The sequence below is a fragment of the Lemur catta genome, chromosome X, assembly GCF_020740605.2.
Source record: "Lemur catta isolate mLemCat1 chromosome X, mLemCat1.pri, whole genome shotgun sequence".
Lineage (NCBI taxonomy): Eukaryota > Metazoa > Chordata > Mammalia > Primates > Lemuridae > Lemur > Lemur catta.
Genome location: NC_059155.1, coordinates 47,281,360 through 47,302,061, shown reverse-complemented (window position 1 = coordinate 47,302,061; position 20,702 = coordinate 47,281,360). Strand labels below are relative to the sequence as shown.

The following is a 20,702-nucleotide window of genomic DNA, read 5'->3' as shown; positions in this document are numbered from 1 at the left end:
GGCATTTACGTTAAGATCTACGTTATTGGCTAGGTAACAAACAGACTATACTTTACCACTTTGGCAAAAATGTATCCGTCCTGTGTACAAGTTTCTTTTTACTCTTCGGCTAGACTTTTAAGAAACTTGGACACTCCAGCCCCAGAGAGTGCCCTAAGCGGGAGTCGGGTTGACAGGGTTACTCGCATGCGCTCTCGACAACATCGTGTTTGTCGCAACGAGCCCTGCGCGGAAGGTTACGTAAGACCTGAGACTTTGATTATACTGTAGTCATTTTGTTGGTAGCTTTGGTTATCGGGATACCTCCGCGCGGGTACTTGATTGTAACAGAAAGTAGTTCCGGCTCGTGTTGTTCGGCCGAGGAGCCGTCGCCGCCATTTCAAGACCGTGAGAGGTAGATGGCCAACCAGAGTTCATAAGGTTCGAAACCTGTAACTGTTGCTGCCGCCTAAGCCTTCCAAAGCACTGTTACGACTGCTGCCCTTGTACTACTACCTCCAAAAACATTCTTGCCAGTAGTGGCGGCAGCGCCTGTCAATCACCTCTTTCTCGCTCTCTCAAGAAGCTCCAGATGGCGTCTTCCGTGGGCAACGTGGCCGACAGCACAGGTACTGGTGTCCCGTTCTACCTTGGCAGACGCCCCTTTGGGGGTCTCGCGCCGTCCTCTACTTCTCATCACTCCCTCCCTTCCCTCTAACCATCCCCCTTACATCAGTGGCATTGCTGAGCTTTTCGTGGTCTACTGCCATCTGGTCGGGTTTTCTGCTGTCGTCTGTTCATCGAACATTTCCTCTTTGCTTGCTTTTTGCTTCTTTTCTTGCCTTTTTTTTTTATTCCATAAATATTCTAGCCTTCTACTCTTTCGGGGACGCTTCTACCACACGTGCGCGCTTAGAATGTCTCGGAATGGACTGCACTGGAATCCCTGCCCTTTCACTCTCCTTCGTAACCGTTTTCTCCCCTAATTCTAGCTCATCGCCTCTTCTTTTTTCCCTACACCTCCTCCATCCCTTTCCCTTAGCCAGATTTAGTCCTTCTCTGCTATTTTAGGGCGGGAGTTGCCATTCCGATGTAATCATATCCTCACTTTGCATCACCCAAGGACTAGCAAAAGCTCGTCGATGTGCTACAAGTAACCTCGGGAAGCGGGGACATTAAGCAGTACCCCGCTGGGCAGCGCCTTTCTGGTGTTTTTTCGGTTGAGCGGTCCCGGTTTAGATTGGAAATTTCCAGGGGTTCCCTCTGCCATCGCCCAATTCCACCCGCTGCCTCCAGCCTGGATTTCCCACCCTTCCCTCCCTGTCCTGGGGGAACCACACCCTTTCCTTTGCGAGGTTGCCAGCTCTACGCTCCACTTCCTATCCTTGGGGGAGAAACCACCCTGGTGCTGTTGCTTTGGCGTTGACCACCCTGCCCGCCCAGTTCTCGCTTTGTGTTACTTTTCTCGATGTATTCCTCCGCCGCCGCCTCTGGGTCTTCCATCCCCATTCTTTAGCCCGGTATCTCTTTATTCATAGGGTGTATATTTTTTTTTAAGTTTCCATCCCTGCTTGAAGAGTTTGTAAAGCAACTGGAGTGTAGCTGTACAAGTCCAAGGCGGTTGCCCTTTTAGACAATTCAGTCGCGAGCATTTGGCACTAAGAATTAGAAAACAACCAAATTATAGGAGTGTCCTTCAGCTGCCTTTCCATATTGAGGCTATTTGGGGCGGGTGGGGGTGGGGAATTAAGCTGCGGTTCTAAGGTTTCCCACGAGGTTATTTTTTGGTTGTTTTTCAGTTGAGATATGTCAGGGGTTTTAGTTACTGTTCTGGACATTGTGCAGTAATAGGTGAATCGTCAGTAGTATCTTATTCACAATTGTAGAGAGTGGGATTAATAATTAGTACGTGCTCTTCTCCCCGCCCTCCGGACCCCAGACCCCGTGATTTTTCAAAGATTTAAGATTCTGTACTAGATTCTGTATCAGGTTGCCCTTTTCTTTTCTTTATTATTTAGAGACAGGGTCTCGCTCTGTCGCCCAGGCTGGAGTGCTGTGGCGCGATCATAGCTCACTGCAGCCTCGATCTCCTGGGCTCATAGCTTGCACTTTTTTTTATGTGATATTTTATTTGAGGAAGTTGTCGTTTCAAGTGTTAAAATAACAGATAAACTGCTTTGAAAAGCGACAAAGTACTGTGTTAAAATAAGGAGCTAGGAAATTTTAGAGACTTGTTTAAAATGTAATTTTCTAGTTTCTATTAGAGCTATAACTTCCCCCAGATTTGGATGCAAGTCTCTCTGCTCTTTGTGTTCGTGGTCAGCTGTGCATTCTGTCAGGAAATTTACTTTGCTTTCCTGAGTATCTAGAACACGCATCAGCCCTAATGATTGGGGAGCTAGGCTCAAATTTGTCCATGGTTTCCCATTCCAACCATTTAGTGCAAGTGCTGTGGTCGAATTCCCAGTAATGTATCAATGTTTTAAGTATTTACAGTTGAAACTCAGGCAGTTTTTTTTCTTCTCTAGGATTCATACCCTGTATCTCTATGTATCTGAATTAAGTCACCTACTACACCTGTTCTGTTGCGCTTTATCGAATATTTTATACTTCAGCATTTTCCTGTTCTTTTTACTTTTTTAACCGTTGCAGTTGTAGGTTAACTGCTTGGTTTATGTAGAATTGGTTGCCATGGTCTTTATCCTTTAGTCAATGCCAGAGCTCTTTGGAAAATGTTAGTGCTAAACCAGCATGGGTGGGATTTAGCTAATTTGGTCTCTGTGAATTTGGGATGGTAGAGGAGCAATATAATCTTGGGTCATTATTTGAGATGTTTGATGACGCCTTTAAATATCTTGGCTCTGGAGGAATGAATTCATCTTGTTTATCAGCTGTTTTAAAAATAGCACCTTGACTTTTAGGTTTTTTCCCTTAGGCTTGTTACTAGTGTTGCCCTTTTGAAAAATAAAAATTTGTGAAATATACAAACACAGTATCATTTCAAGAGTTAAAAACATATCTGGTGCCCCCACTGAGCTTAAGGGATAGATTGTTACCACAAATCTAACCTAAAACAAGGTACAGGATATTAAGTTTCTCAGTAGGCTATTCTGACATTAAATCTTTGTGACCTTGCAAATCACACGTTTAATATTTTATTTCTATATGTTAACTAAAGTATAAGGAATAATGTTCAGTGAATCTTTAGGTGCTATCTATAATTTATAATTTAAAAGTACAAAGTATTTTTGCTCATTAAATGTAATCTCATTTGGAAGTTAATATTCCTTTCTAGTTTGAGGAGAAGTATTAATGGGTGAATTCTAAAAATGCCAATTCTGCACCTGATATTAATTTGGAGATATAAATAATGTGCAGAACACTCTAGTGCTTTACATAATTTCAAGCATTTTCATCTTTAAGTTTAATATACCATATTTTTACATTTTTTGGTTTGCATTTCTAACTTTTTGTTTTCCCCCCTCCTTCCCTCAAATGTTTTGATGATTCTCCAGAACCAACGAAACGTATGCTTTCCTTCCAAGGGTTAGCTGAGTTGGCACATCGAGAATATCAGGCAGGAGATTTTGAGGCAGCTGAGAGACACTGCATGCAGCTCTGGAGACAAGAGCCAGACAATACTGGTGTACTTTTATTACTTTCATCTATACACTTCCAGTGTCGAAGGCTGGACAGGTAGGAGATGTGTGTGTGGGGGGGTACCTGCTGGTGATTGCTACCTCTGGGTGCTGAGCTTTGAAAAATGATACTTAAATATTTGAACTTGAAATTTTTCCAGTATGGGTTTCAACTCAACAACCAAAGCACATCTGCTCTCTTGCCCACTTGTGACATGCCCAGCTGCCAGTTTTTGCCCCTCCTTTTGTGGTGGTGGTTATATTATCAGTATGACTAGAGACCTTTGCTAGATTTTTTTTCCACCTGGGTCTGCTACTTTTTAAACTCTGTTCAGGTAATAAATTATTATTGGTGTACATCTGAGCATCCAGTCTCACCTTTTAAGACATGTCAAGCTTGAGGGACTGAAATGCTCAGAAATGATGGTTGTATATACTATGGTAGGAGATGCATATGTGGTTCAAATTCCAAATGCAGTCATTGTTGCAGCGTGTTGCTTTTAGCTAATCAGTTGAATCATTCAAAAGGGAAGAATTTGTGTTCTTTCTTTTTAATAAATTGTTATTCGGGCATATTTAGACATTTAAAAATGTGTGTCATTAAATCTTAACAACAAATAGAAAATGAGACTCATGCACATAGTATTTTCATTCTTCATCTTAATGATCATGATTTCCAGTGTGGCAGTTTTGTAATATTAACTCTAGGAGAAACTTTTTTTTTTTTTTTTTTGGAGACAGAGTCTCACTCTGTTGCCCAGGCTAGAGTGAGTGCCATGGCGTCAGCCTAGCTCACAGCAACCTCAAACTCCTGGGCTTAAGCGATCCTACTGCCTCAGCCTCCCGAGTAGCTGGGACTACAGGCATGCGCCACTATGCCCGGCTAATTTTTTCTATATATATTTTAGTTGGCCAGATAATTTCTTTCTATTTTTTTAGTAGAGATGGGGTCTCGCTCTTGCTCAGGCTGGTCTCAAACTCCTGACCTCGAGTGATCCACCCACCTCGGCCTCCCAGAGTGCTAGGATTATAGGCGTGAGCCACCACGCCCGGCCTAGGAGAAACTTTATCTCATAAGAAAACGCTGTTCAATTTGAAATCGGGAATACTTCCACTTTTGAAAAACTTTGATTTCCAAAATGTTCCCTTTTATGTGCTAGTTAAAAGATAGTGTATTGTTATGTAATTAGCAATAGCATAGGATCTTCAGAGACTGAGTTGCATATGGGCCAAACCTTCTTTTCTGTAACATACATACCCATGCATCAACACTTTTCACCTTTTCCAGATCTGCTCACTTTAGCACTCTGGCAATTAAGCAGAATCCCCTTCTGGCAGAAGCCTATTCGAACTTGGGAAACGTATACAAGGAAAGAGGGCAGTTGCAGGAAGCAATTGAACATTATCGACACGCGTTGCGTCTCAAACCTGATTTCATCGATGGTTATATTAACCTGGCAGCCGCCTTGGTAGCAGCAGGTGACATGGAAGGGGCAGTACAAGCTTATGTCTCTGCTCTTCAGTACAATCCTGTGAGTAAAATTTTTAATGGTTCTTTTCCCCTCACAGAAACCCAGAAAGAAACATAGTATGATACTTCAGACACTGAAATAGGTTTTTGTGTGGAATAAAGTCAAGAGTTTAGAAATGTTCATGTACTTAAAATGATGAAATTGCTCTGACCTGGTCTGCATTATGTTAAGTTCATTTTATCTAGCAAGTTACATTAAAAAGCATAAAAAATTATTCTTACTGCAAGAAACTCATCAATTTTTTATAATGCCAATAAAGTATAAGACACATGACATTGTTTCTTTGCCCTGTTGTGATTAATTTTGGATAAATTCTGATAGGTGTTTGCAACAGTTAATTGATTTTCAAAGAATGGTGGATACAGGATCTTAACCTGTAATATAGTTAAAACAAGATGCCAATATATGGATTAGTGACATTAAAGCTAGGCTACAAAATTTGTTCCTCAATATCCTGTTCTCTTTTCTTTCAACATAATTAGAAGTGGTAGAATTGAGGTGATACTATCTCCACCAGGCTTTTGATTGGTTCTTTAATTTTTTTTTTTTTTTTTTTGTCTAAGTTGCAGATGTGTTCTGGGGAACAAGTGAGGCCCAGTTGACAGACGTTAAGTTCATACCGTGATTAGGGTCTCTGAAAGATACAAAAACATAAGGCTTGCCCTCAAAACTTAAGTTAGGGAAAGTAAATGTAAACTTAAGAGGTAAGTGATAAAGTGAGGGGTTATAGGAATCCAGAAAAAGTTTAAGAATATATTCCCAAGCCATGTTGGTAACATTCAGTTTTGCAACCAACCTGGAAGGAAGTGGTTAATAATTAACTATTATAGCTGCCATTTATTGAATGTCTACTATGTGCTCAGACACTGTGCTAATGGCTTCAGATGATTGGTCTTAGTTAATGTTCATAATGATCCTTCAAAGTAGATGGTATTTACAGTTTTACCCATTTAAAAAACCAAGGACTTGGGGGTTATGTAACTTTCTTGGGATCACATAGCTAGTAATGGTGAAGTGGATGTTAAAACCTGAGCCTGCATATCTTAAACACAAATGTTGAAGTGAAAAGAAATAAAAGATAAAAATGGAATGATGTACCCAAAGGGTACCCACCCCTCCAGGCAGCCCTTGAGCACAGTTTGAAAACCATTGATCATATCCTGCTGTCCCTTAATGTCCATTTTATAGGTTAGGAAATTGTTTTTTTTTTTTTAATTTTTTATTGTATTTTTTTTTAAGGCTGGTCAAGTGAAGCAGTGGGAGTGGAGAGGAAATTGAAGTTTAATTTACTAGTTTGCTTAAAGATCTGAAATCACTTTTCATCATGATGTCTGTTAACGATTTTTTCAGTTAATTTTGAGGGTAAAAAATTTTTAAAAAAAATTCATTTGTTTTTGAATGGTTTTTAATGCATATAAATCTAAATTTGTGTGACTTTTTATAATTTTTATTGCAGTACTATCTAGCTAGTTACCCACAGAAAGTTTTAGGGAAACCCCGTATGTGCTGCCACTGGGGCTTGGACTTCATTCTTCCCAAGGCTCAGGGCTCACCTGTGTACCCGGTTGTCACAGTAAGTTCTTTCCTTTATTAATAAGGGTCATTTCCACTCTTCATTTGTTGATTGAGTGTAAACTCATTTGTGCCCTCTTACACAGCTGTGGTCCCTACCAACTTTAACTCTGATCCCCTTGGCTCAAGTTTTACGGAGCAGTCATTGCTACTGACAGTATGCCAAATTGTAGGAGTATGTTGAGAAGGGAAAGCTAAAGTGGGAGATGGAACCATGCTATTTAGTATCTAACCTGTTTTTTTATTTTTATTTTTATTTTTTGCTTTTACCTTTTTTTATTATTTCAGCATATTGTGGGGGTACAAAAGTTTAGGTTATGTATATTCCCCTTGCCCCCCCCCCAGTCAGAGCTTCAAATGTGTCCATCCCCTAGACAGTGTGCATCGCACTCATTATGTATGTATACACCCATCCCCTCGCCCACCCACATCTGCTCGGCACCCGATCAATGTTATTCCTGAATGTGCTCTTAGGTGATGATCAGTGAAACCAATTTGATGGTGAGTACATGTGGTGCTTATTTTTCTATTCTTGGGATACTTCATTTAGTAGAATGGGTTCCAACTCTATCCAGGAAAATACAAGAGGTGCTATATCACCATTGTTTCTTATAGCTGAGTAGTACTCCATGGTATACATATACCACATTTTATTAATCCACTCATGTATTGATGGGCACTTGGGTTGTTTCCACTATCTAACCCGTTAACAGGAAGCTCATCTTCGTGCTCTACCAAAGAAGTGAGACAGTACTAAAATAAATCATGGGATTACCTCTTGAAGGCATTGAATGGCCCATGTGTTCCTATCTGGTTCTATGTTTCTTACGGTGGAAGGTGCTACTTTATTTCTCTGTTCTTACTAGTAAGAATGAAAATCAGATTGTGCAAATTCCCTTGATTTCACCTAAATACACCATAGTGATCATGCTTTAATTTATTTCAGGATATTTAGTGTTAACTACATTTAAACTTTGTGTCAAATGCCTGTTGTCAGTTTGGTACTGACACTCTTTGAGTCTGTTCCTTATGTTGTGTTCTTGTTGACGGTGCTTAAATGCATCTTTAGTGCATTGTGGGCCTGGATCATAGATGTAGTTGGCATTCTATGAAAAATGGTTAAGGAAACTCAGAAGTTATTTTGGTTTTGCAGCAGTGAAAGAGTAAAATGTTAAGGTAGTATTCTTGGTAACCTGTTTTCAGCTGTGTTTATCTTTTTAAGTTAGTATGTCAGTTTGGGAGTTATTCTCTGTGACTTGATTATAGAAATTACTTTTAAGACATTGCTATTCATATTTTTACACTCTGAATTGTCTTCCATACTGTTGGATGGCTTAATAATTTCATGAAAATTTTAGTCCATCGTATTTGAAGGTGCTGTTGCAGATAGTGTTCTTCCACATGATGGCTCCCTAGAGTTGCCCATACCCAGCAATCTGTCTTATGAATTGTGTATAAAATTGTCCTTTGTATAATGGCTATAAACCCTGAGTTGCTCTAAGTAGCTCTGTTTTTGAATCTATAAGTTGTTGAATCGTTGCTTTTGCTTTGATTGTGGACCCACAGAATTGAGAGCTACTGGCATCCTGACCATCGTGTGTTGCTGTCATGTTATTTATTATTATTGTGAGCCTCACTTATATAGCTGAACTGTAGAAAACCGTATATTTCTATTGTCTGTTCTGCTTTTTGTTAAAGTTTGCTGTGCAGATGTCATATTTAAATATTTGAGTACTTATTGTGTGTACAATGCTTTGTTAGGAATTGGGGGAAAATTTGTGGGTTATAATAACAGATAGGGCCTGGGGGAAAATTTGTGCGTTATAATGTTATAATAAGAGATAGGACCCAGCCCATAAAGAAAAAAAAGGTGTAAGCTCCTCGGATGATTATTGTTGGAGAGTATTAATCAGAAGATTTCCTTGAGTGGGTGCTTATAACCTAAGCATTCTGTAGGAAGGTAAATAGCAAGTAGACTTCCTTGGCTGAAGTGGTGAGTCAAGTAGTAACAAGAAGTGAATGTAGTAGAGGAGAGTCAATTGGAAGATTTGGAAAGAATAGAGAGGCTGAGGAGTTTGAATTTAATTTGAGAGGCAATTGAGAACTGTAGGTTTTTATCGACCTGATTTTACTTCATGTGTATGTATGTGTATAGATGTTTTGGGTGGGGGGCTCTAGGAGGAATGGCAGGAAACAGATGCCATCTTAGGAGGAATAGTTTTATAGGAAAATCTTACTCATTTTTATCTCCTTACCTTTATTCATACTATTTTCCCATGTTTACAATGCCCTCCTCCCTTGTCTATTAAAACCCTACTCATCCTTCACTGTCTAGCTTAAACTTCTCCTTTGAGCTCATCTACTTCTCTGAAAATTCTTTATTACTATTTGGGCATTTAGTGTGTGCCTTGTCTTTCCACATAGATTGTAAGCTCCTTGCTGATAAAGATTCTATTAATTTCTTTTCCCTACAGTTCCAGGCATATTTTTGAATTGAACAAAGGTTTGCACGAAAGGTATTAACCTGGGATGGATAGAATGGGCCATATTTGGGAAATTTGATTCTTAACAATGTTTTGATTTGATAAATGACGCAGAATTTGATGGTCTTAGGTTTTGAACTTTTGGGGAGAATGATGATATCCTTGCATTTTCTAGAAATCAGCTGTTTGTGCATATAGGTTTGGATTCCCAAACAGGAGAATTGGATTTCACTGTTACATTTAATATGATATGTTTTACCTTTTTCTAAAACTGCCTTACTACTTATAGTAATCTTTATTTTATAGTAATTTTGAAGATTTTTTTTAAGTGTGAAACTTAAAGTTTATTGAGGAAGGGCAAGATAGATTTACAGAGCAAGATACATTTGCCACAGACGATGATGGACCCCGTAGGACCTCCTGTCATAACAAGAGGGCCAAGATTATTAAAACTATGAGCACTGTGTTAAAATACAGGATAAAATTATGCAACAGTTGGTTAAAATGTATTGTCATTATAGTCATTGTTGGTGAATTATTGCAAGACTTATTATTATAATGGCTTAGAAAAGGCATAAGAGTTGGTAAAAGTCCAAAGATGTATAACCACAATTATTAAGTAGTAGAAGAATTTATGAACAGATTGAATTATTCAGTCATAGTCTGCCAAAACAGAGGGGTAACCCTTTTATTTATTTTTGTCCTAGAATATAGATCCTAACCCTTTACATTTAGAAAAGAAAAACCATACAAAGTAGATAGCAAGATTATAGAATTCATTACTTCTGAGAGAGAGTATAAATAGGGTTAAAAAGTGCTTAGACTAATTAGAGGAGGATAAGTCTATAATAAGATTAATGGTACCTATGATGTTTTGAGGATTAGTATTACCCTTTTGTGCCTGAGGTCATGGGAGACAACCATATTCTCCCAAAACATCAGCCATTGCTTGAGGGACGATACTGAGTAAGGTAGATCATAGAGCTGACCCAGTATGGCTGACCATAAGATTGTTCTGTGGCAGTGTACTTTTAGCACACTTTTTCGTTCACTTGATGGATGAGGATAATACAATCACAAAAGCTGTTTATCAGGCCGGGCGCGGTGGCTCACGCCTGTAATCCTAGCACTCTGGGAGGCCGAGGCGGGTGGATCGCTAGAGGTCAGGAGTTCGAGACCAGCCTGAGCAAGAGTGAGACCCCGTCTCTACTAAGAAATAGAAAGAAATTAGCTGGCCAACTAAAATATATATAGAAAAAATTAGCCGGGCATGGTGGTGCATGCCTGTAGTCCCAGCTACTCGGGAGGCTGAGGCAGTAGGATCACTTAAGCCCAGGAGTTTGAGGTTGCTGTGAGCTAGGCTGATGCCACGGCACTCACTCTAGCCCGGGCAACACAGTGAGACTCTGTCTCAAAAAAAAAAAAAGCTGTTTATCAGTAAAATTAACTGATTCTGGAAACCATAATACAGTTGCAGAGAGAAAAATATATATGATGATTTGGCATAGTTGACACAATTTCACTTGCTGGGACTTAATTTAAGGCTCTTTTACCCATGGGGCATTTGGAATGATAAATATACTTCGTATTGCCGTTGTCTCTGCTTGTGGACTGATAGATTTGACTAACAAAGGAAAAATAGGGCAAATAAAAATTTAAGCTCACTGTTCTGATGAGTGTCTCATACTGATGAATGGACTGGTGAGTCAGATGACTAGCAACACAATTGAGCTGCTAATAAAAAGCAGAGTCAACTGCTTTTCATTATTCATCCACTCAACTCTAATGGCACTTAATACTAATGAGTAATCTAGTGGCAGGTGCCAGGATTGAGGCTTTGGTTGGACGGTAATCCTGCCTGATAGTGAAATGAAGTTAAGGTTTCTAAATATGTCTGACAGCCTAAGGGTAGATTTGCTGATAGGTAATCACTTGCTAATACTTCTTTGCTCACTGTGGAAAATTTTTGGTCCTTGATATAGGAGTGATTCATCATAGCCTTGAATAAAATAGTTGAACAAATATTTGATAATTTTTTTAACATGACTGAGTTTGGGGAGGGGAGAAGCTCTAGTAACGTCCTGGGGTCTTTTATCTGAAACTGGTAAGGCCAGATGCATTTCAAAATAGAGAATTTTTAGGATTTTAGGAAGATAATACCATATATAAAACTCTCAGCCAGGTCTGAAGCAGCACCTTATAGTAAAACATATTTCTGCAACAAAATACATGAGTATTTATACTAAGTGAGATAAATAAATTCTATAAATAGCTTCATGTCAGTTCGGGTTAGATTTAACCATCAAATGAGTTTTTGGAACTTCTTTGGAATTTGGAATTGAGGATGAGGGATTGCATCCTGCACTTAAGTTGGTCAAGGCAGTATCTTTGGTTTATAGAATAAAATGGCAGGGAGCTAGATGCATAAAAATGATTTCAAGATATTTGTGATCGACAGAGCAGAGTATAATTAATGACAGAGTATCTCTGGGTTTCTAGGATTTGTACTGTGTTCGCAGTGACCTGGGGAACCTGCTCAAAGCCCTGGGTCGCTTGGAAGAAGCCAAGGTAGGTGTTTGATAGAACACATTTAAACATCAGTCTTATGAAAACTTGTACTTTTTGCCAAGTCTTCAACTCTTCATTGAGCTATCTTCACAAAACAGTCCTATGAAACTGAGGAAAACTGATGGCATGAATCGCCTCAGACTAGAGCAGGGCCAGGCTTTGGCATATCTGTTCTAAATCTGGGGGTAAAGCAAGAACCTGAACATTTTGGAGCCTTTCTGCTGAGCTAGATCATCTTTATAACAGTGGGCTCCGTCATGATCTTATGTGGGAATAAATAACATTCCTTCAAATCTGAGGCTTGCCTGCTGGTGACAAGCAGAGCGCCTGTGATTTGGCTCAAGACTCCTATATGATGCAGGTGCCATTGAAAATGCTGCTCTTCTAAGTCCTTTGTGGCTTGTAAGTGGAGAAGAATTTCATCCAAATGTTACCCTGTAATGCTGGCATTTAAAATTCTTATTTAACCTTCCTCCCTTCATCTTCCTCACCCTTTTTACAGTGGAAGAAAGGCTGTTAAAATGATTGCAAATTAATAATTGGAACGTCCTGCCCCTTCTTGTCCTCACTCCCTCCCCGAGTTCCTTTTTCCTCTTTTCCAATCCTGGTTGTCTACCTCCTTTTCTTCCTCATTTCCTTCTTTTATTCCTCCCTACCCCATTCCCTTAAAAAAAAAAGTCAGAAGGACAAAGCTGGTTTGTTTGGGAAATGGACTGATCGAAAGAAAACTTGCCAAAGTGGAAAGGTGGCTTTTAGCATTCTGTGTTTTCAAATAATGAATTTGAACACCAGGTTGGGTTAATTAAAGCTTTTGGTATAATTGAAAATTAAATTTATAAATGCAGTTGTCTTGTTACAAGCCACCTTACGCAACCGCGCTGCAGGGGTGAGGAGTGGGGAGAAACCAGAATGCTTCTGAAACTCCCACCTGTTGCTCTGAGCCCCACGCGCATGCTAATGCGTGGAGTGTATGCGCAGCGTAGCTGTCTGTTTGACTGCTTCGGCCAGGGAGGGAGAAGGCTTTTCAGCACCATCTAATGTTAAAAAGGCACTAGTTTTGAGTGCATAGCTCATAAATTCTGCTGACACTTTGGATTAACCTTATGTGGGTTTCCAGCTAATGAATTGTAATTGATTTCAATCTTAGCCGATAAATCTAATTGGTATAGGACAAATATTTGATCAGCTCCTATTAATTGTCACCCCACCAAGCGGACAGCTAACATGAATTGCACTTCACTGCAGCTTTAGAGATCGGTTTAGGCTGAGACGTTGCGCCTGCCTTAGGTTGCTGACTTCTTTATTTCAGAGCTCTGGAGACACCTAGTTTGAAAAATGTTATTCTGTTTTTTGTGAGAATTTAGTAAACAAGAAAATACTCTTGAGTGAAATGCAATGTATTTCTTTTGTAATCAGTGCATTTGAAAATTCAAGCCAGCATATTCCTAGTAAATGGAAGTAAAATTAAGTTGTCTTTGTAGAAAATGAAGAGCCTTTCTTCCAGCAAAAATCCCTGCTGTATGCAATAGCCCTGATTAACCCTCTCCCTTCTGCATGTTTCCCATGTTACAGACTTGAGACTGTCCTCATTCCCATATGTAATAGACATCCAAAGAATTTCAATTGCTTTGTTGAACTTTTACTAATGATCTTGTTTTTATTTTCTCTCTTGTTTTTGGTTTTTCACCATTGATATTGTATTTAGAAGGTTTCAGGTGGGTGAAACCTCCTATTCCATGCGTAAGGTGCCTCGCTGAAGGGAGCTCGAGGCCTGGATCTAGGGCAGACACACAACCTCCTCCTCTTCCAGCAAGGAACGCACCGAAAAGTCACATGATGAGAAATATGGTAACGGGTTTGTAACTGCCACAGCAAAACAATTTGCCTCCATGCCTGAATCTTCTGTCTTGTGGCTTCAGAAACAGCTTAAAATAATTTATTTACAAACAAGTTAAATAAGAGAATGTTTTATACTATAGCCACAATTCTGTCAAAGATAAGTAAAAGTTAATTAAGATATTAAAAATTATTAGAGATAATTTACTTAGTAAAAGCTTCTAACTCTTCTTGTTGTTCATTTTTTTTTCCTTTTTTCTTCTTTGTTTGGATTGCAGCATTCTGCTCTTCTGATGATGCGCTGTGACCCTGCAGTAGCGCAAAGGCTGCGCAGCGTTAATGCGCATTGCGTGCGAATGAGCCCCTGTGAACGGTTGACTAGATGAGTAATCTGATTGACTGGCTCCCTCAGTCCTATTCTCTAGCCTTTTTGGATAAAATTGGGTTTTAACATACCTCAAGTCTAACTAATCTCATTAAATGAATATTCTCTATGGGCCTGTCTAGTAGATTAATGGATCTGGTTGGCCGTTTGCTGCGTCTAGGGGTATTCTATGTAGCGCAGCAGTTCGCAGCGATTGCGCAGTGCGATGCTGTTAGGTTGCGCAAGCGATGTTTGCGCTCGCATTACAGGGACCTCAACCTAGGTGCAATCCTGTCATGTGAGGTTTCAGCCTCAGTCCTTCTTGGGAGACAGGGCATTGTGAGGATGTAACTTAAAGCCTGGCTTCATGATCTCTGACTTGGCAGAAAAACATTTTTCTTTTCAGTAGGATAGTTTTGATGCTAGTGAGGACCATTATTGTTGAAGAGTAGCATTTCCCAAAATGTGTTTCATAGTACTCTATTAAAATGCCCAAGGAAAGAAGAGTTCCATGGTCAGCTAAGTTCAGGGATCCCTGTGATGCTATTAAAGGCTTAGGGAAGTCCTGTAGTAAAGAAACCTGTTTTCTGTTTTCCTAATTTATTTGATCATGAAATCCTTTTTTCCGATGACACCTCTTAACACCTTGTGGAACACACTTTGGGAAATGATGGGGGTAGGAAAACTTGACAGTGGTGCCCTCTAGATACAACTTGAAAACGTAACAAGAGTCCTTAGGTGTTTGGATAAGAGGAGTCCAGCATATACAGTCTTACAGCAACTGACTTCCCACATTAGTCCCAGTGTAAGGGTTGGTCATTGGTTGGCAGAACTGAACACGGTGGTTTGCACTTGGGTTCTGGTGGCGCAGGCGCAGGAGCAGCCAGCTGTGGCAGCGCATTAGTTTTGGCGCAAGCGAGCCTATGCTGCAGGGTCACTTTTGGCTGGTCAGAGAAGGAATAATGATATCACCTTCTTCCCCCCTCCCCCCAATCTTTTTTTTTCCCTTTACAAATTTTCCCTTTTCCCTTTACCTCTTTCCCCTCCCATCTTCTTTCATTAACCCCTCCTAAGGCATGTTATTTGAAAGCAATTGAGACGCAACCGAACTTTGCAGTAGCATGGAGTAATCTTGGCTGTGTTTTCAATGCACAAGGGGAGATTTGGCTTGCAATTCATCACTTTGAAAAGGTTAGTTAAATTAATAATTGGTATTTATGAAGTACGTATGTGTGCAGAGTGTTTTTACCAGAACTAAATAATAGGTCTTTACTTAACCAGTTGCATAATGTCTTTGTTTCTCGGACAGTACAGACGGTCCCTGACTTACTATGGTTTGATTTAGGAATCGACTTAACAATTTCCTAAGTTTACAGTGGTGTGAAAGACATACGCATTTAATAGAAACTGTACTTTGAGTCCATACGGCCGTTCTGTTTTTCACTTTCAGTATAGCATTCAATAAGTTATATGAGATCAACACTTTATTATAAAATAGACTTTGTATTAGATGATTTTGTCCAACTGTAGGTGGATATAAGTGTTCTGAGAATGTTTAAGGTAGGCTAGGCTAAGTTACGATATTCAGTAGGTGTATTTAAATGCATTTTTGGCTTGAGATATCATCAACTTAGGATGGGTTTATTGGGATGTAACCTTTTTCTAAGTGGAGAAGCATCTGTATTGCAGTGTTTGCTGGATGATGTATGGTATGGCAGCTTCCAGTTTGGCATTGAGAATGTACTTTAGTAATTAAAAATGCATTTTAAAATGGGCTTTAAAGAAGCAGAGCTTCTTGGTGAAAAGGGTGATTCCAGATCTGGGGCAGGAAATATACAAGATTTGTCTGCAATGCCTTGTCATACCAGAAAGCAAGGAAGTTTTGACATATTGCTTTGTCTCAAAAGGACTCAGGCAACTTGAAGAGGCTCCGACTGGTTAAAGATGGGGACTTGAGCATCAACAGGGATAATAACTAAAATATACTGAAACTTATCAAATATATTTAAATCCATGAGCTCATAATTATACTAAAAAATTCATTGGTCACCATTGGAAGATAAGGAATAACTCATTTTGAAAATTGGTTAAAAAGAGAAGAATACAGTTTTTGAGGAACCACCATACTATTTTCCAAAATGGCTGTACTAATTTATATTCCCCCATCAGTGTACAAGGGTTCCCTTTTCTCCACATCTTCACTAACACTTGTTAACATTTGCCTTTTTGTTTTGTTTTTGCTCTTTTTTATCAGATTTTCTTCTTTATTTAAAATTTTTAAATTTCCAATTTTTAATTCCTGATGTTACCTTGTCTGAGATCATTTGTCTTTTTGATAATAGCCATTCTGACAGGTGTGAGGTGATATCTCATTGTGGTTTTAATTTGTGTTTCCCTTATGATTAGTGATGTTGAACATATTTCTTTCTTTCTTTTTTCATGTCAGATGGGTAATGTGCCGACGTCGTAACAAGGTTTGAGAGTGGCACATCTCACACATGCGCATGAACACCCAATCATCATGCTTATGAACTACAAAAGGATCTTGAACATATTTTTATATATCTGGCCATTCGTATCTCTTCTTTTGAGAAATGTCTGTTCAGATCCTTTGCCCATTTTTTAATCAGGTTTGTTTTCTTGCTATTGAGTTGAATTTCTCATATATTTTAGATATTAGCCCCTTATCAGATGTATGGTTTGCAAATATTTTCTCCCAATCTGTGGCTTGTCTCTTCACTCTGTTAATTATTTCCTTTGCTGTGCAGAAGCTTTTTAGTTTGATGCAATCTCATTTGTCTGTTTTTGCTTTTGTTGCCTGTGCTTTATGCTAAGTAAAATAAACCAGGCACAGCAAGACAAATAAACTGTATGATCTCACTTATTTGTGGAATCTGAAATAGTCGATGTCACAGAAACAGTGGAAAGGTGGTTACCAGAGGCTGAGAGGGATGGGAAAAGAGGAGATGTTGCTCCAAGGGTACAAAGTTTCAGTTAGACTGGAGGAATAAAATAAGTTTCAGTGATCTGTTGTACTGCACGGTGACCACAGTTAATAATAATGTATTATATATTTCAAAATTACTAAAAGAATAGATTTTTAACATTCTCACCACACAAAAAGAGTTGGTGAGGTGATGGATATGTTAAGTAGTTTGGCTGAATCTTTCTACAATGCATACATAGATCAAAACATCACATTGTACCCCATACATATATGGCACAATTGTTATTTGTCAATTAAAGATTGAAAAAAAGGGCCAGGCAAAGTGGCTCATGCCTGTAATCCTAGCACTCTGGGAGGCTGAGGCAGAAGGATTGCTTGAGCTTAGGAATTTGAGACTGAGCAACAGCAAGACCCCGTCTCTACTGAAAATAGAAAAATTAGCGGGGCACAGTGGCATGTGTCTGTAGTCCCAGCTAGTCAGGAGGCTAAGGCAAGAGGATTACTTGAGCCCAGGTGTTTGAGGTTGCAATGAGCTATGATCATGCCATTGCACATTAGCCAGGGCAACAGAGCAAGACTCTGTCTCAGAAAAAGGGAGGGGGGAATGAAGCATTTGTCCTCCCTCTCCTGTATGAACTGGACTTTAGAGTATCCCAATAATTGATGGGGGAGTTTCTCTTATAAAAGTATTTCAACTGATAAAGGAAGAAAGAATGATAGAGTATCACCATTAATAGCTTTGGGCATTTATCAATGGCAAATAAAGAAATACAACCAGATACTAAGTACCTTGTGGTAGAAGTAAACAATTCCACTAGTGAAGTAGTCTTGCAAAAAGAGAAAACCCAAAACTGATTAAGCTTCTAGTTCTACCTACCAATTTACAGGGAATACATGGGCCAGGGAAACATGTTAAAGGACACCATAGGGATGCAATCAGCAAAATCCAAACTATGGGAAGCTGTACAGAACAATGATCTGATTTCCTCAATAAATTGCAGGAATAAAAATGGAGATTTTAATTAAACTTTTAATTTCAAGGATTAAAAGAAACTCAGAATCTATTTGGATCCTGATGTAAAGCTAATTAGAAATTGGACCACTGAATGGATATTTGATATTAAAGAATTGCTGTCATTTTTTTTTTAGGTATAATGGTATTGTGGTTATGTTGGGAGGGAAAAGCATTCTTGTTTCTGAGATGCATATTGAAATATTTTCAAATGGAGTATGTCTGGGATTTGTTTCAAAATGATCTGGAGGAGTAGGTTGGAATATAGATTAAATAAGATTGAAGCCGGGCGCGGTGGCTCACGCTTGTAATCCTAGCACTCTGGGAGGCCGAGGCGGGTGGATCGCTCGAGGTCAGGAGTTCGAGACCAGCCTGAGCAAGAGCGAGACCCCCATCTCTACTAAAAATAGAAAGAAATTATCTGGCCAACTAAAAAATATATATATAGAAAAAAAAATTAGCTGGGTGGGCATGGTGGTGCATGCCTGTAATCCCAGCTACCCGGGAGGCTGAGGCAGTAGGATCGCTTGAGTCCAGGAGTTGGAGGTTGCTGTGAGCTAGGCTGATGCCACGGCACTCACTCTAGCCCGGGCAACAAAGCGAGACTCTGTCTCAAAAAAAAAAAAAATAATAATAAGATTGAACATGATTTATGAATTGAAGATGGATAAGGGAGACTTGGGTTTGTTGGGTTCATGTTCCTCTGTTTTTGTATGTTTGAAAATTTCCGTAATAAAAAGTTAAAGATTTTTGAAGAAGTCATCCATCACTATAGACAATCTAAGTTAAATGCAGCACGCTGTCTTTACTGCAGAGTTACCATCTAAGTGAAGATGCAGTGTTCCTTATGAATGTTTTAAATGTATTTACAATTACTCTTTACCTTTTCAGTGTTTTGATTAAAGTTTACATTTACCACACTATAGGAGTACCTTTCTTTTTTTCCCCCCTACGTCTTAATGCACAGCAAGGAGTACCTTTCTTGATCAGTGGTTCTCTACGCTGGTCGCACATGAGGAGCTTGTAAAAAGATATGGATATCCTGGCCTCATCTTCAGCGGGTCTGATTTAACTGGCCTGTGATGGAGTCCAGGCACCTTTTAGGAGGTGAATTCTTAATAAACTGCCAAGGTTGAGAATCACTGCTCTAGATATATCCAGCCATATTTTAAGACAACTTCAGAGTTATTCAGATGACATCATTTAATGGTTAGTATCTCCTTGAAGTATTGTGTCTTACTGAGTATATAGTTCTAATTATATATCTTACTAAGGTCTTGCTGAGTATACAGTTGTTTGTATACAACTGAGGTATATGATTCCTTTTCAGTAAGAGCTTGCTGCCTCTTTCTGCCATTAGAAGAGTTAGACTGGTTAATTAATTGTGAATAAAATAGGGGCAATCGTTAGAAGTATTCAGCTCAATAAAATTGGAGAAGACCCACTTTAAAAATTTTTCCTTCAGGACTCATTTTGCTCATGAGAACATGAGAAGTTGTTTTCGTAAAATTGAGACTTGTAAAAATAACAAGAAGGCACTAAATAAATTGGGTTTTAAAAATGAAATAAGATTTAATTATACTAGTGAATGTAATTGGAGGTTGAAAATGACCTCAGAATAAAAAAATTGTAATTGGAAAGTTAATCTGGCAAAATCCTCACTTGCTCTAAGTAACTGTCTTGAAATTTTTAGGCTGTCACCCTTGACCCAAATTTTCTGGATGCTTATATCAATTTAGGAAATGTCTTGAAAGAGGCACGCATTTTTGACAGGTGAGAGAATGTTCTATTTGATAAATTTTCTTGAGTCTGTTGTATTGATACTTGAGAGTATGGACTGAAATTATGACAATGGTCCATTGAAACACATTTTCCTTTTCTAATATATTGTTTTTCCCTGCCCATGATGTCTGCTGTGTTACCTTTTATTTGTGGGTATTGTTGCCTGACTTCATTGTTAGCTTTCCTCAAAGCCATTATCCTTCTCACTGAAAGTTTAAATTTCCTTTATTGTAGAACTGTTGAAATGGTTGTTTCTTAGACTAAATTATTCCTTTGATCTGATTCAGAAAGCTAAGTAAATCCCGACTTTTAACTTTTTTTGTTGTTGTCAAAGGAAAGCCTATTATGTGGGAGTAGAAAAATTTTTTTTAAATATGCTTCATTGTTCTGAAAATTTCTTAGTATAAAAATACATTTTATAAAGGTGCAATTTTGGTTTGAGGTTAAAGTGTAGTATTTTGATATATTTTGGTATAGTGCAGCTTGAATTAATTGTAACAAAGCATCCATTAAAAATTAGTTGCATTTTTTTTGTGTGTGTGTGTGTGTGTGTTTTTTTTTTTTATTTACAGAGCTGTGGCAGCTTACCTTCGTGCCCTAAGCTTGAGTCCAAATCATGCAGTGGTGCACGGCAACCTGGCTTGTGTGTATTATGAGCAAGGCCTGATAGATCTGGCAATAGACACCTACAGGCGAGCTATTGAACTGCAACCACATTTCCCTGATGCTTACTGCAACCTAGCCAATGCTCTCAAAGAGAAGGGCAGTGTAAGGATTTTTACTCAGTCTATTTCTTTGTTATCTGGTAGGATTAAGAAAGTCTTTTTTGTATGTATTGTTATTAAGTATTGAGATGGTATATTGGTTTACTGTGGAGTTTTGGTTGAGGGAAAGAATACCAAAAAATACCCATTTTCTGGAGTATTACCAGCCAGTAGGCATAACTGAGCAATTATTAGAACAGTGTCAGTGTTGGCTCTGTGAGTCTT

At 38.9% G+C, this 20,702-nt stretch overlaps 1 protein-coding gene and 1 non-coding gene across 3 annotated transcripts in view; one reads left to right on the top strand and one right to left on the bottom strand.

Moving 5' to 3' along the window:
• The first annotated feature begins 340 nt into the window (after positions 1-340).
• The window catches only part of OGT (O-linked N-acetylglucosamine (GlcNAc) transferase), a 36,821-nt gene continuing 16,459 nt past the window's right edge, over positions 341-20,702 (top strand). The window contains exons 1-7 of one of the 2 annotated variants that reach the window (XM_045538635.1): positions 341-608; positions 3,495-3,675; positions 4,906-5,149; positions 11,704-11,772; positions 15,047-15,163; positions 19,625-19,704; positions 20,286-20,481. In XM_045538635.1, the coding sequence (XP_045394591.1) occupies positions 572-608; positions 3,495-3,675; positions 4,906-5,149; positions 11,704-11,772; positions 15,047-15,163; positions 19,625-19,704; positions 20,286-20,481 (924 nt within the window). In that variant the 5' untranslated portion in view covers positions 341-571. The remainder of the gene's footprint in view (positions 609-3,494; positions 3,676-4,905; positions 5,150-11,703; positions 11,773-15,046; positions 15,164-19,624; positions 19,705-20,285; positions 20,482-20,702) is intronic. The other variant, XM_045538636.1, reaches the window with a different exon arrangement.
• On the bottom strand, positions 16,413-16,516 carry LOC123628997. The gene has a single exon (XR_006731870.1). It is a non-coding gene; the product is annotated as a small nucleolar RNA U13 (small nucleolar RNA).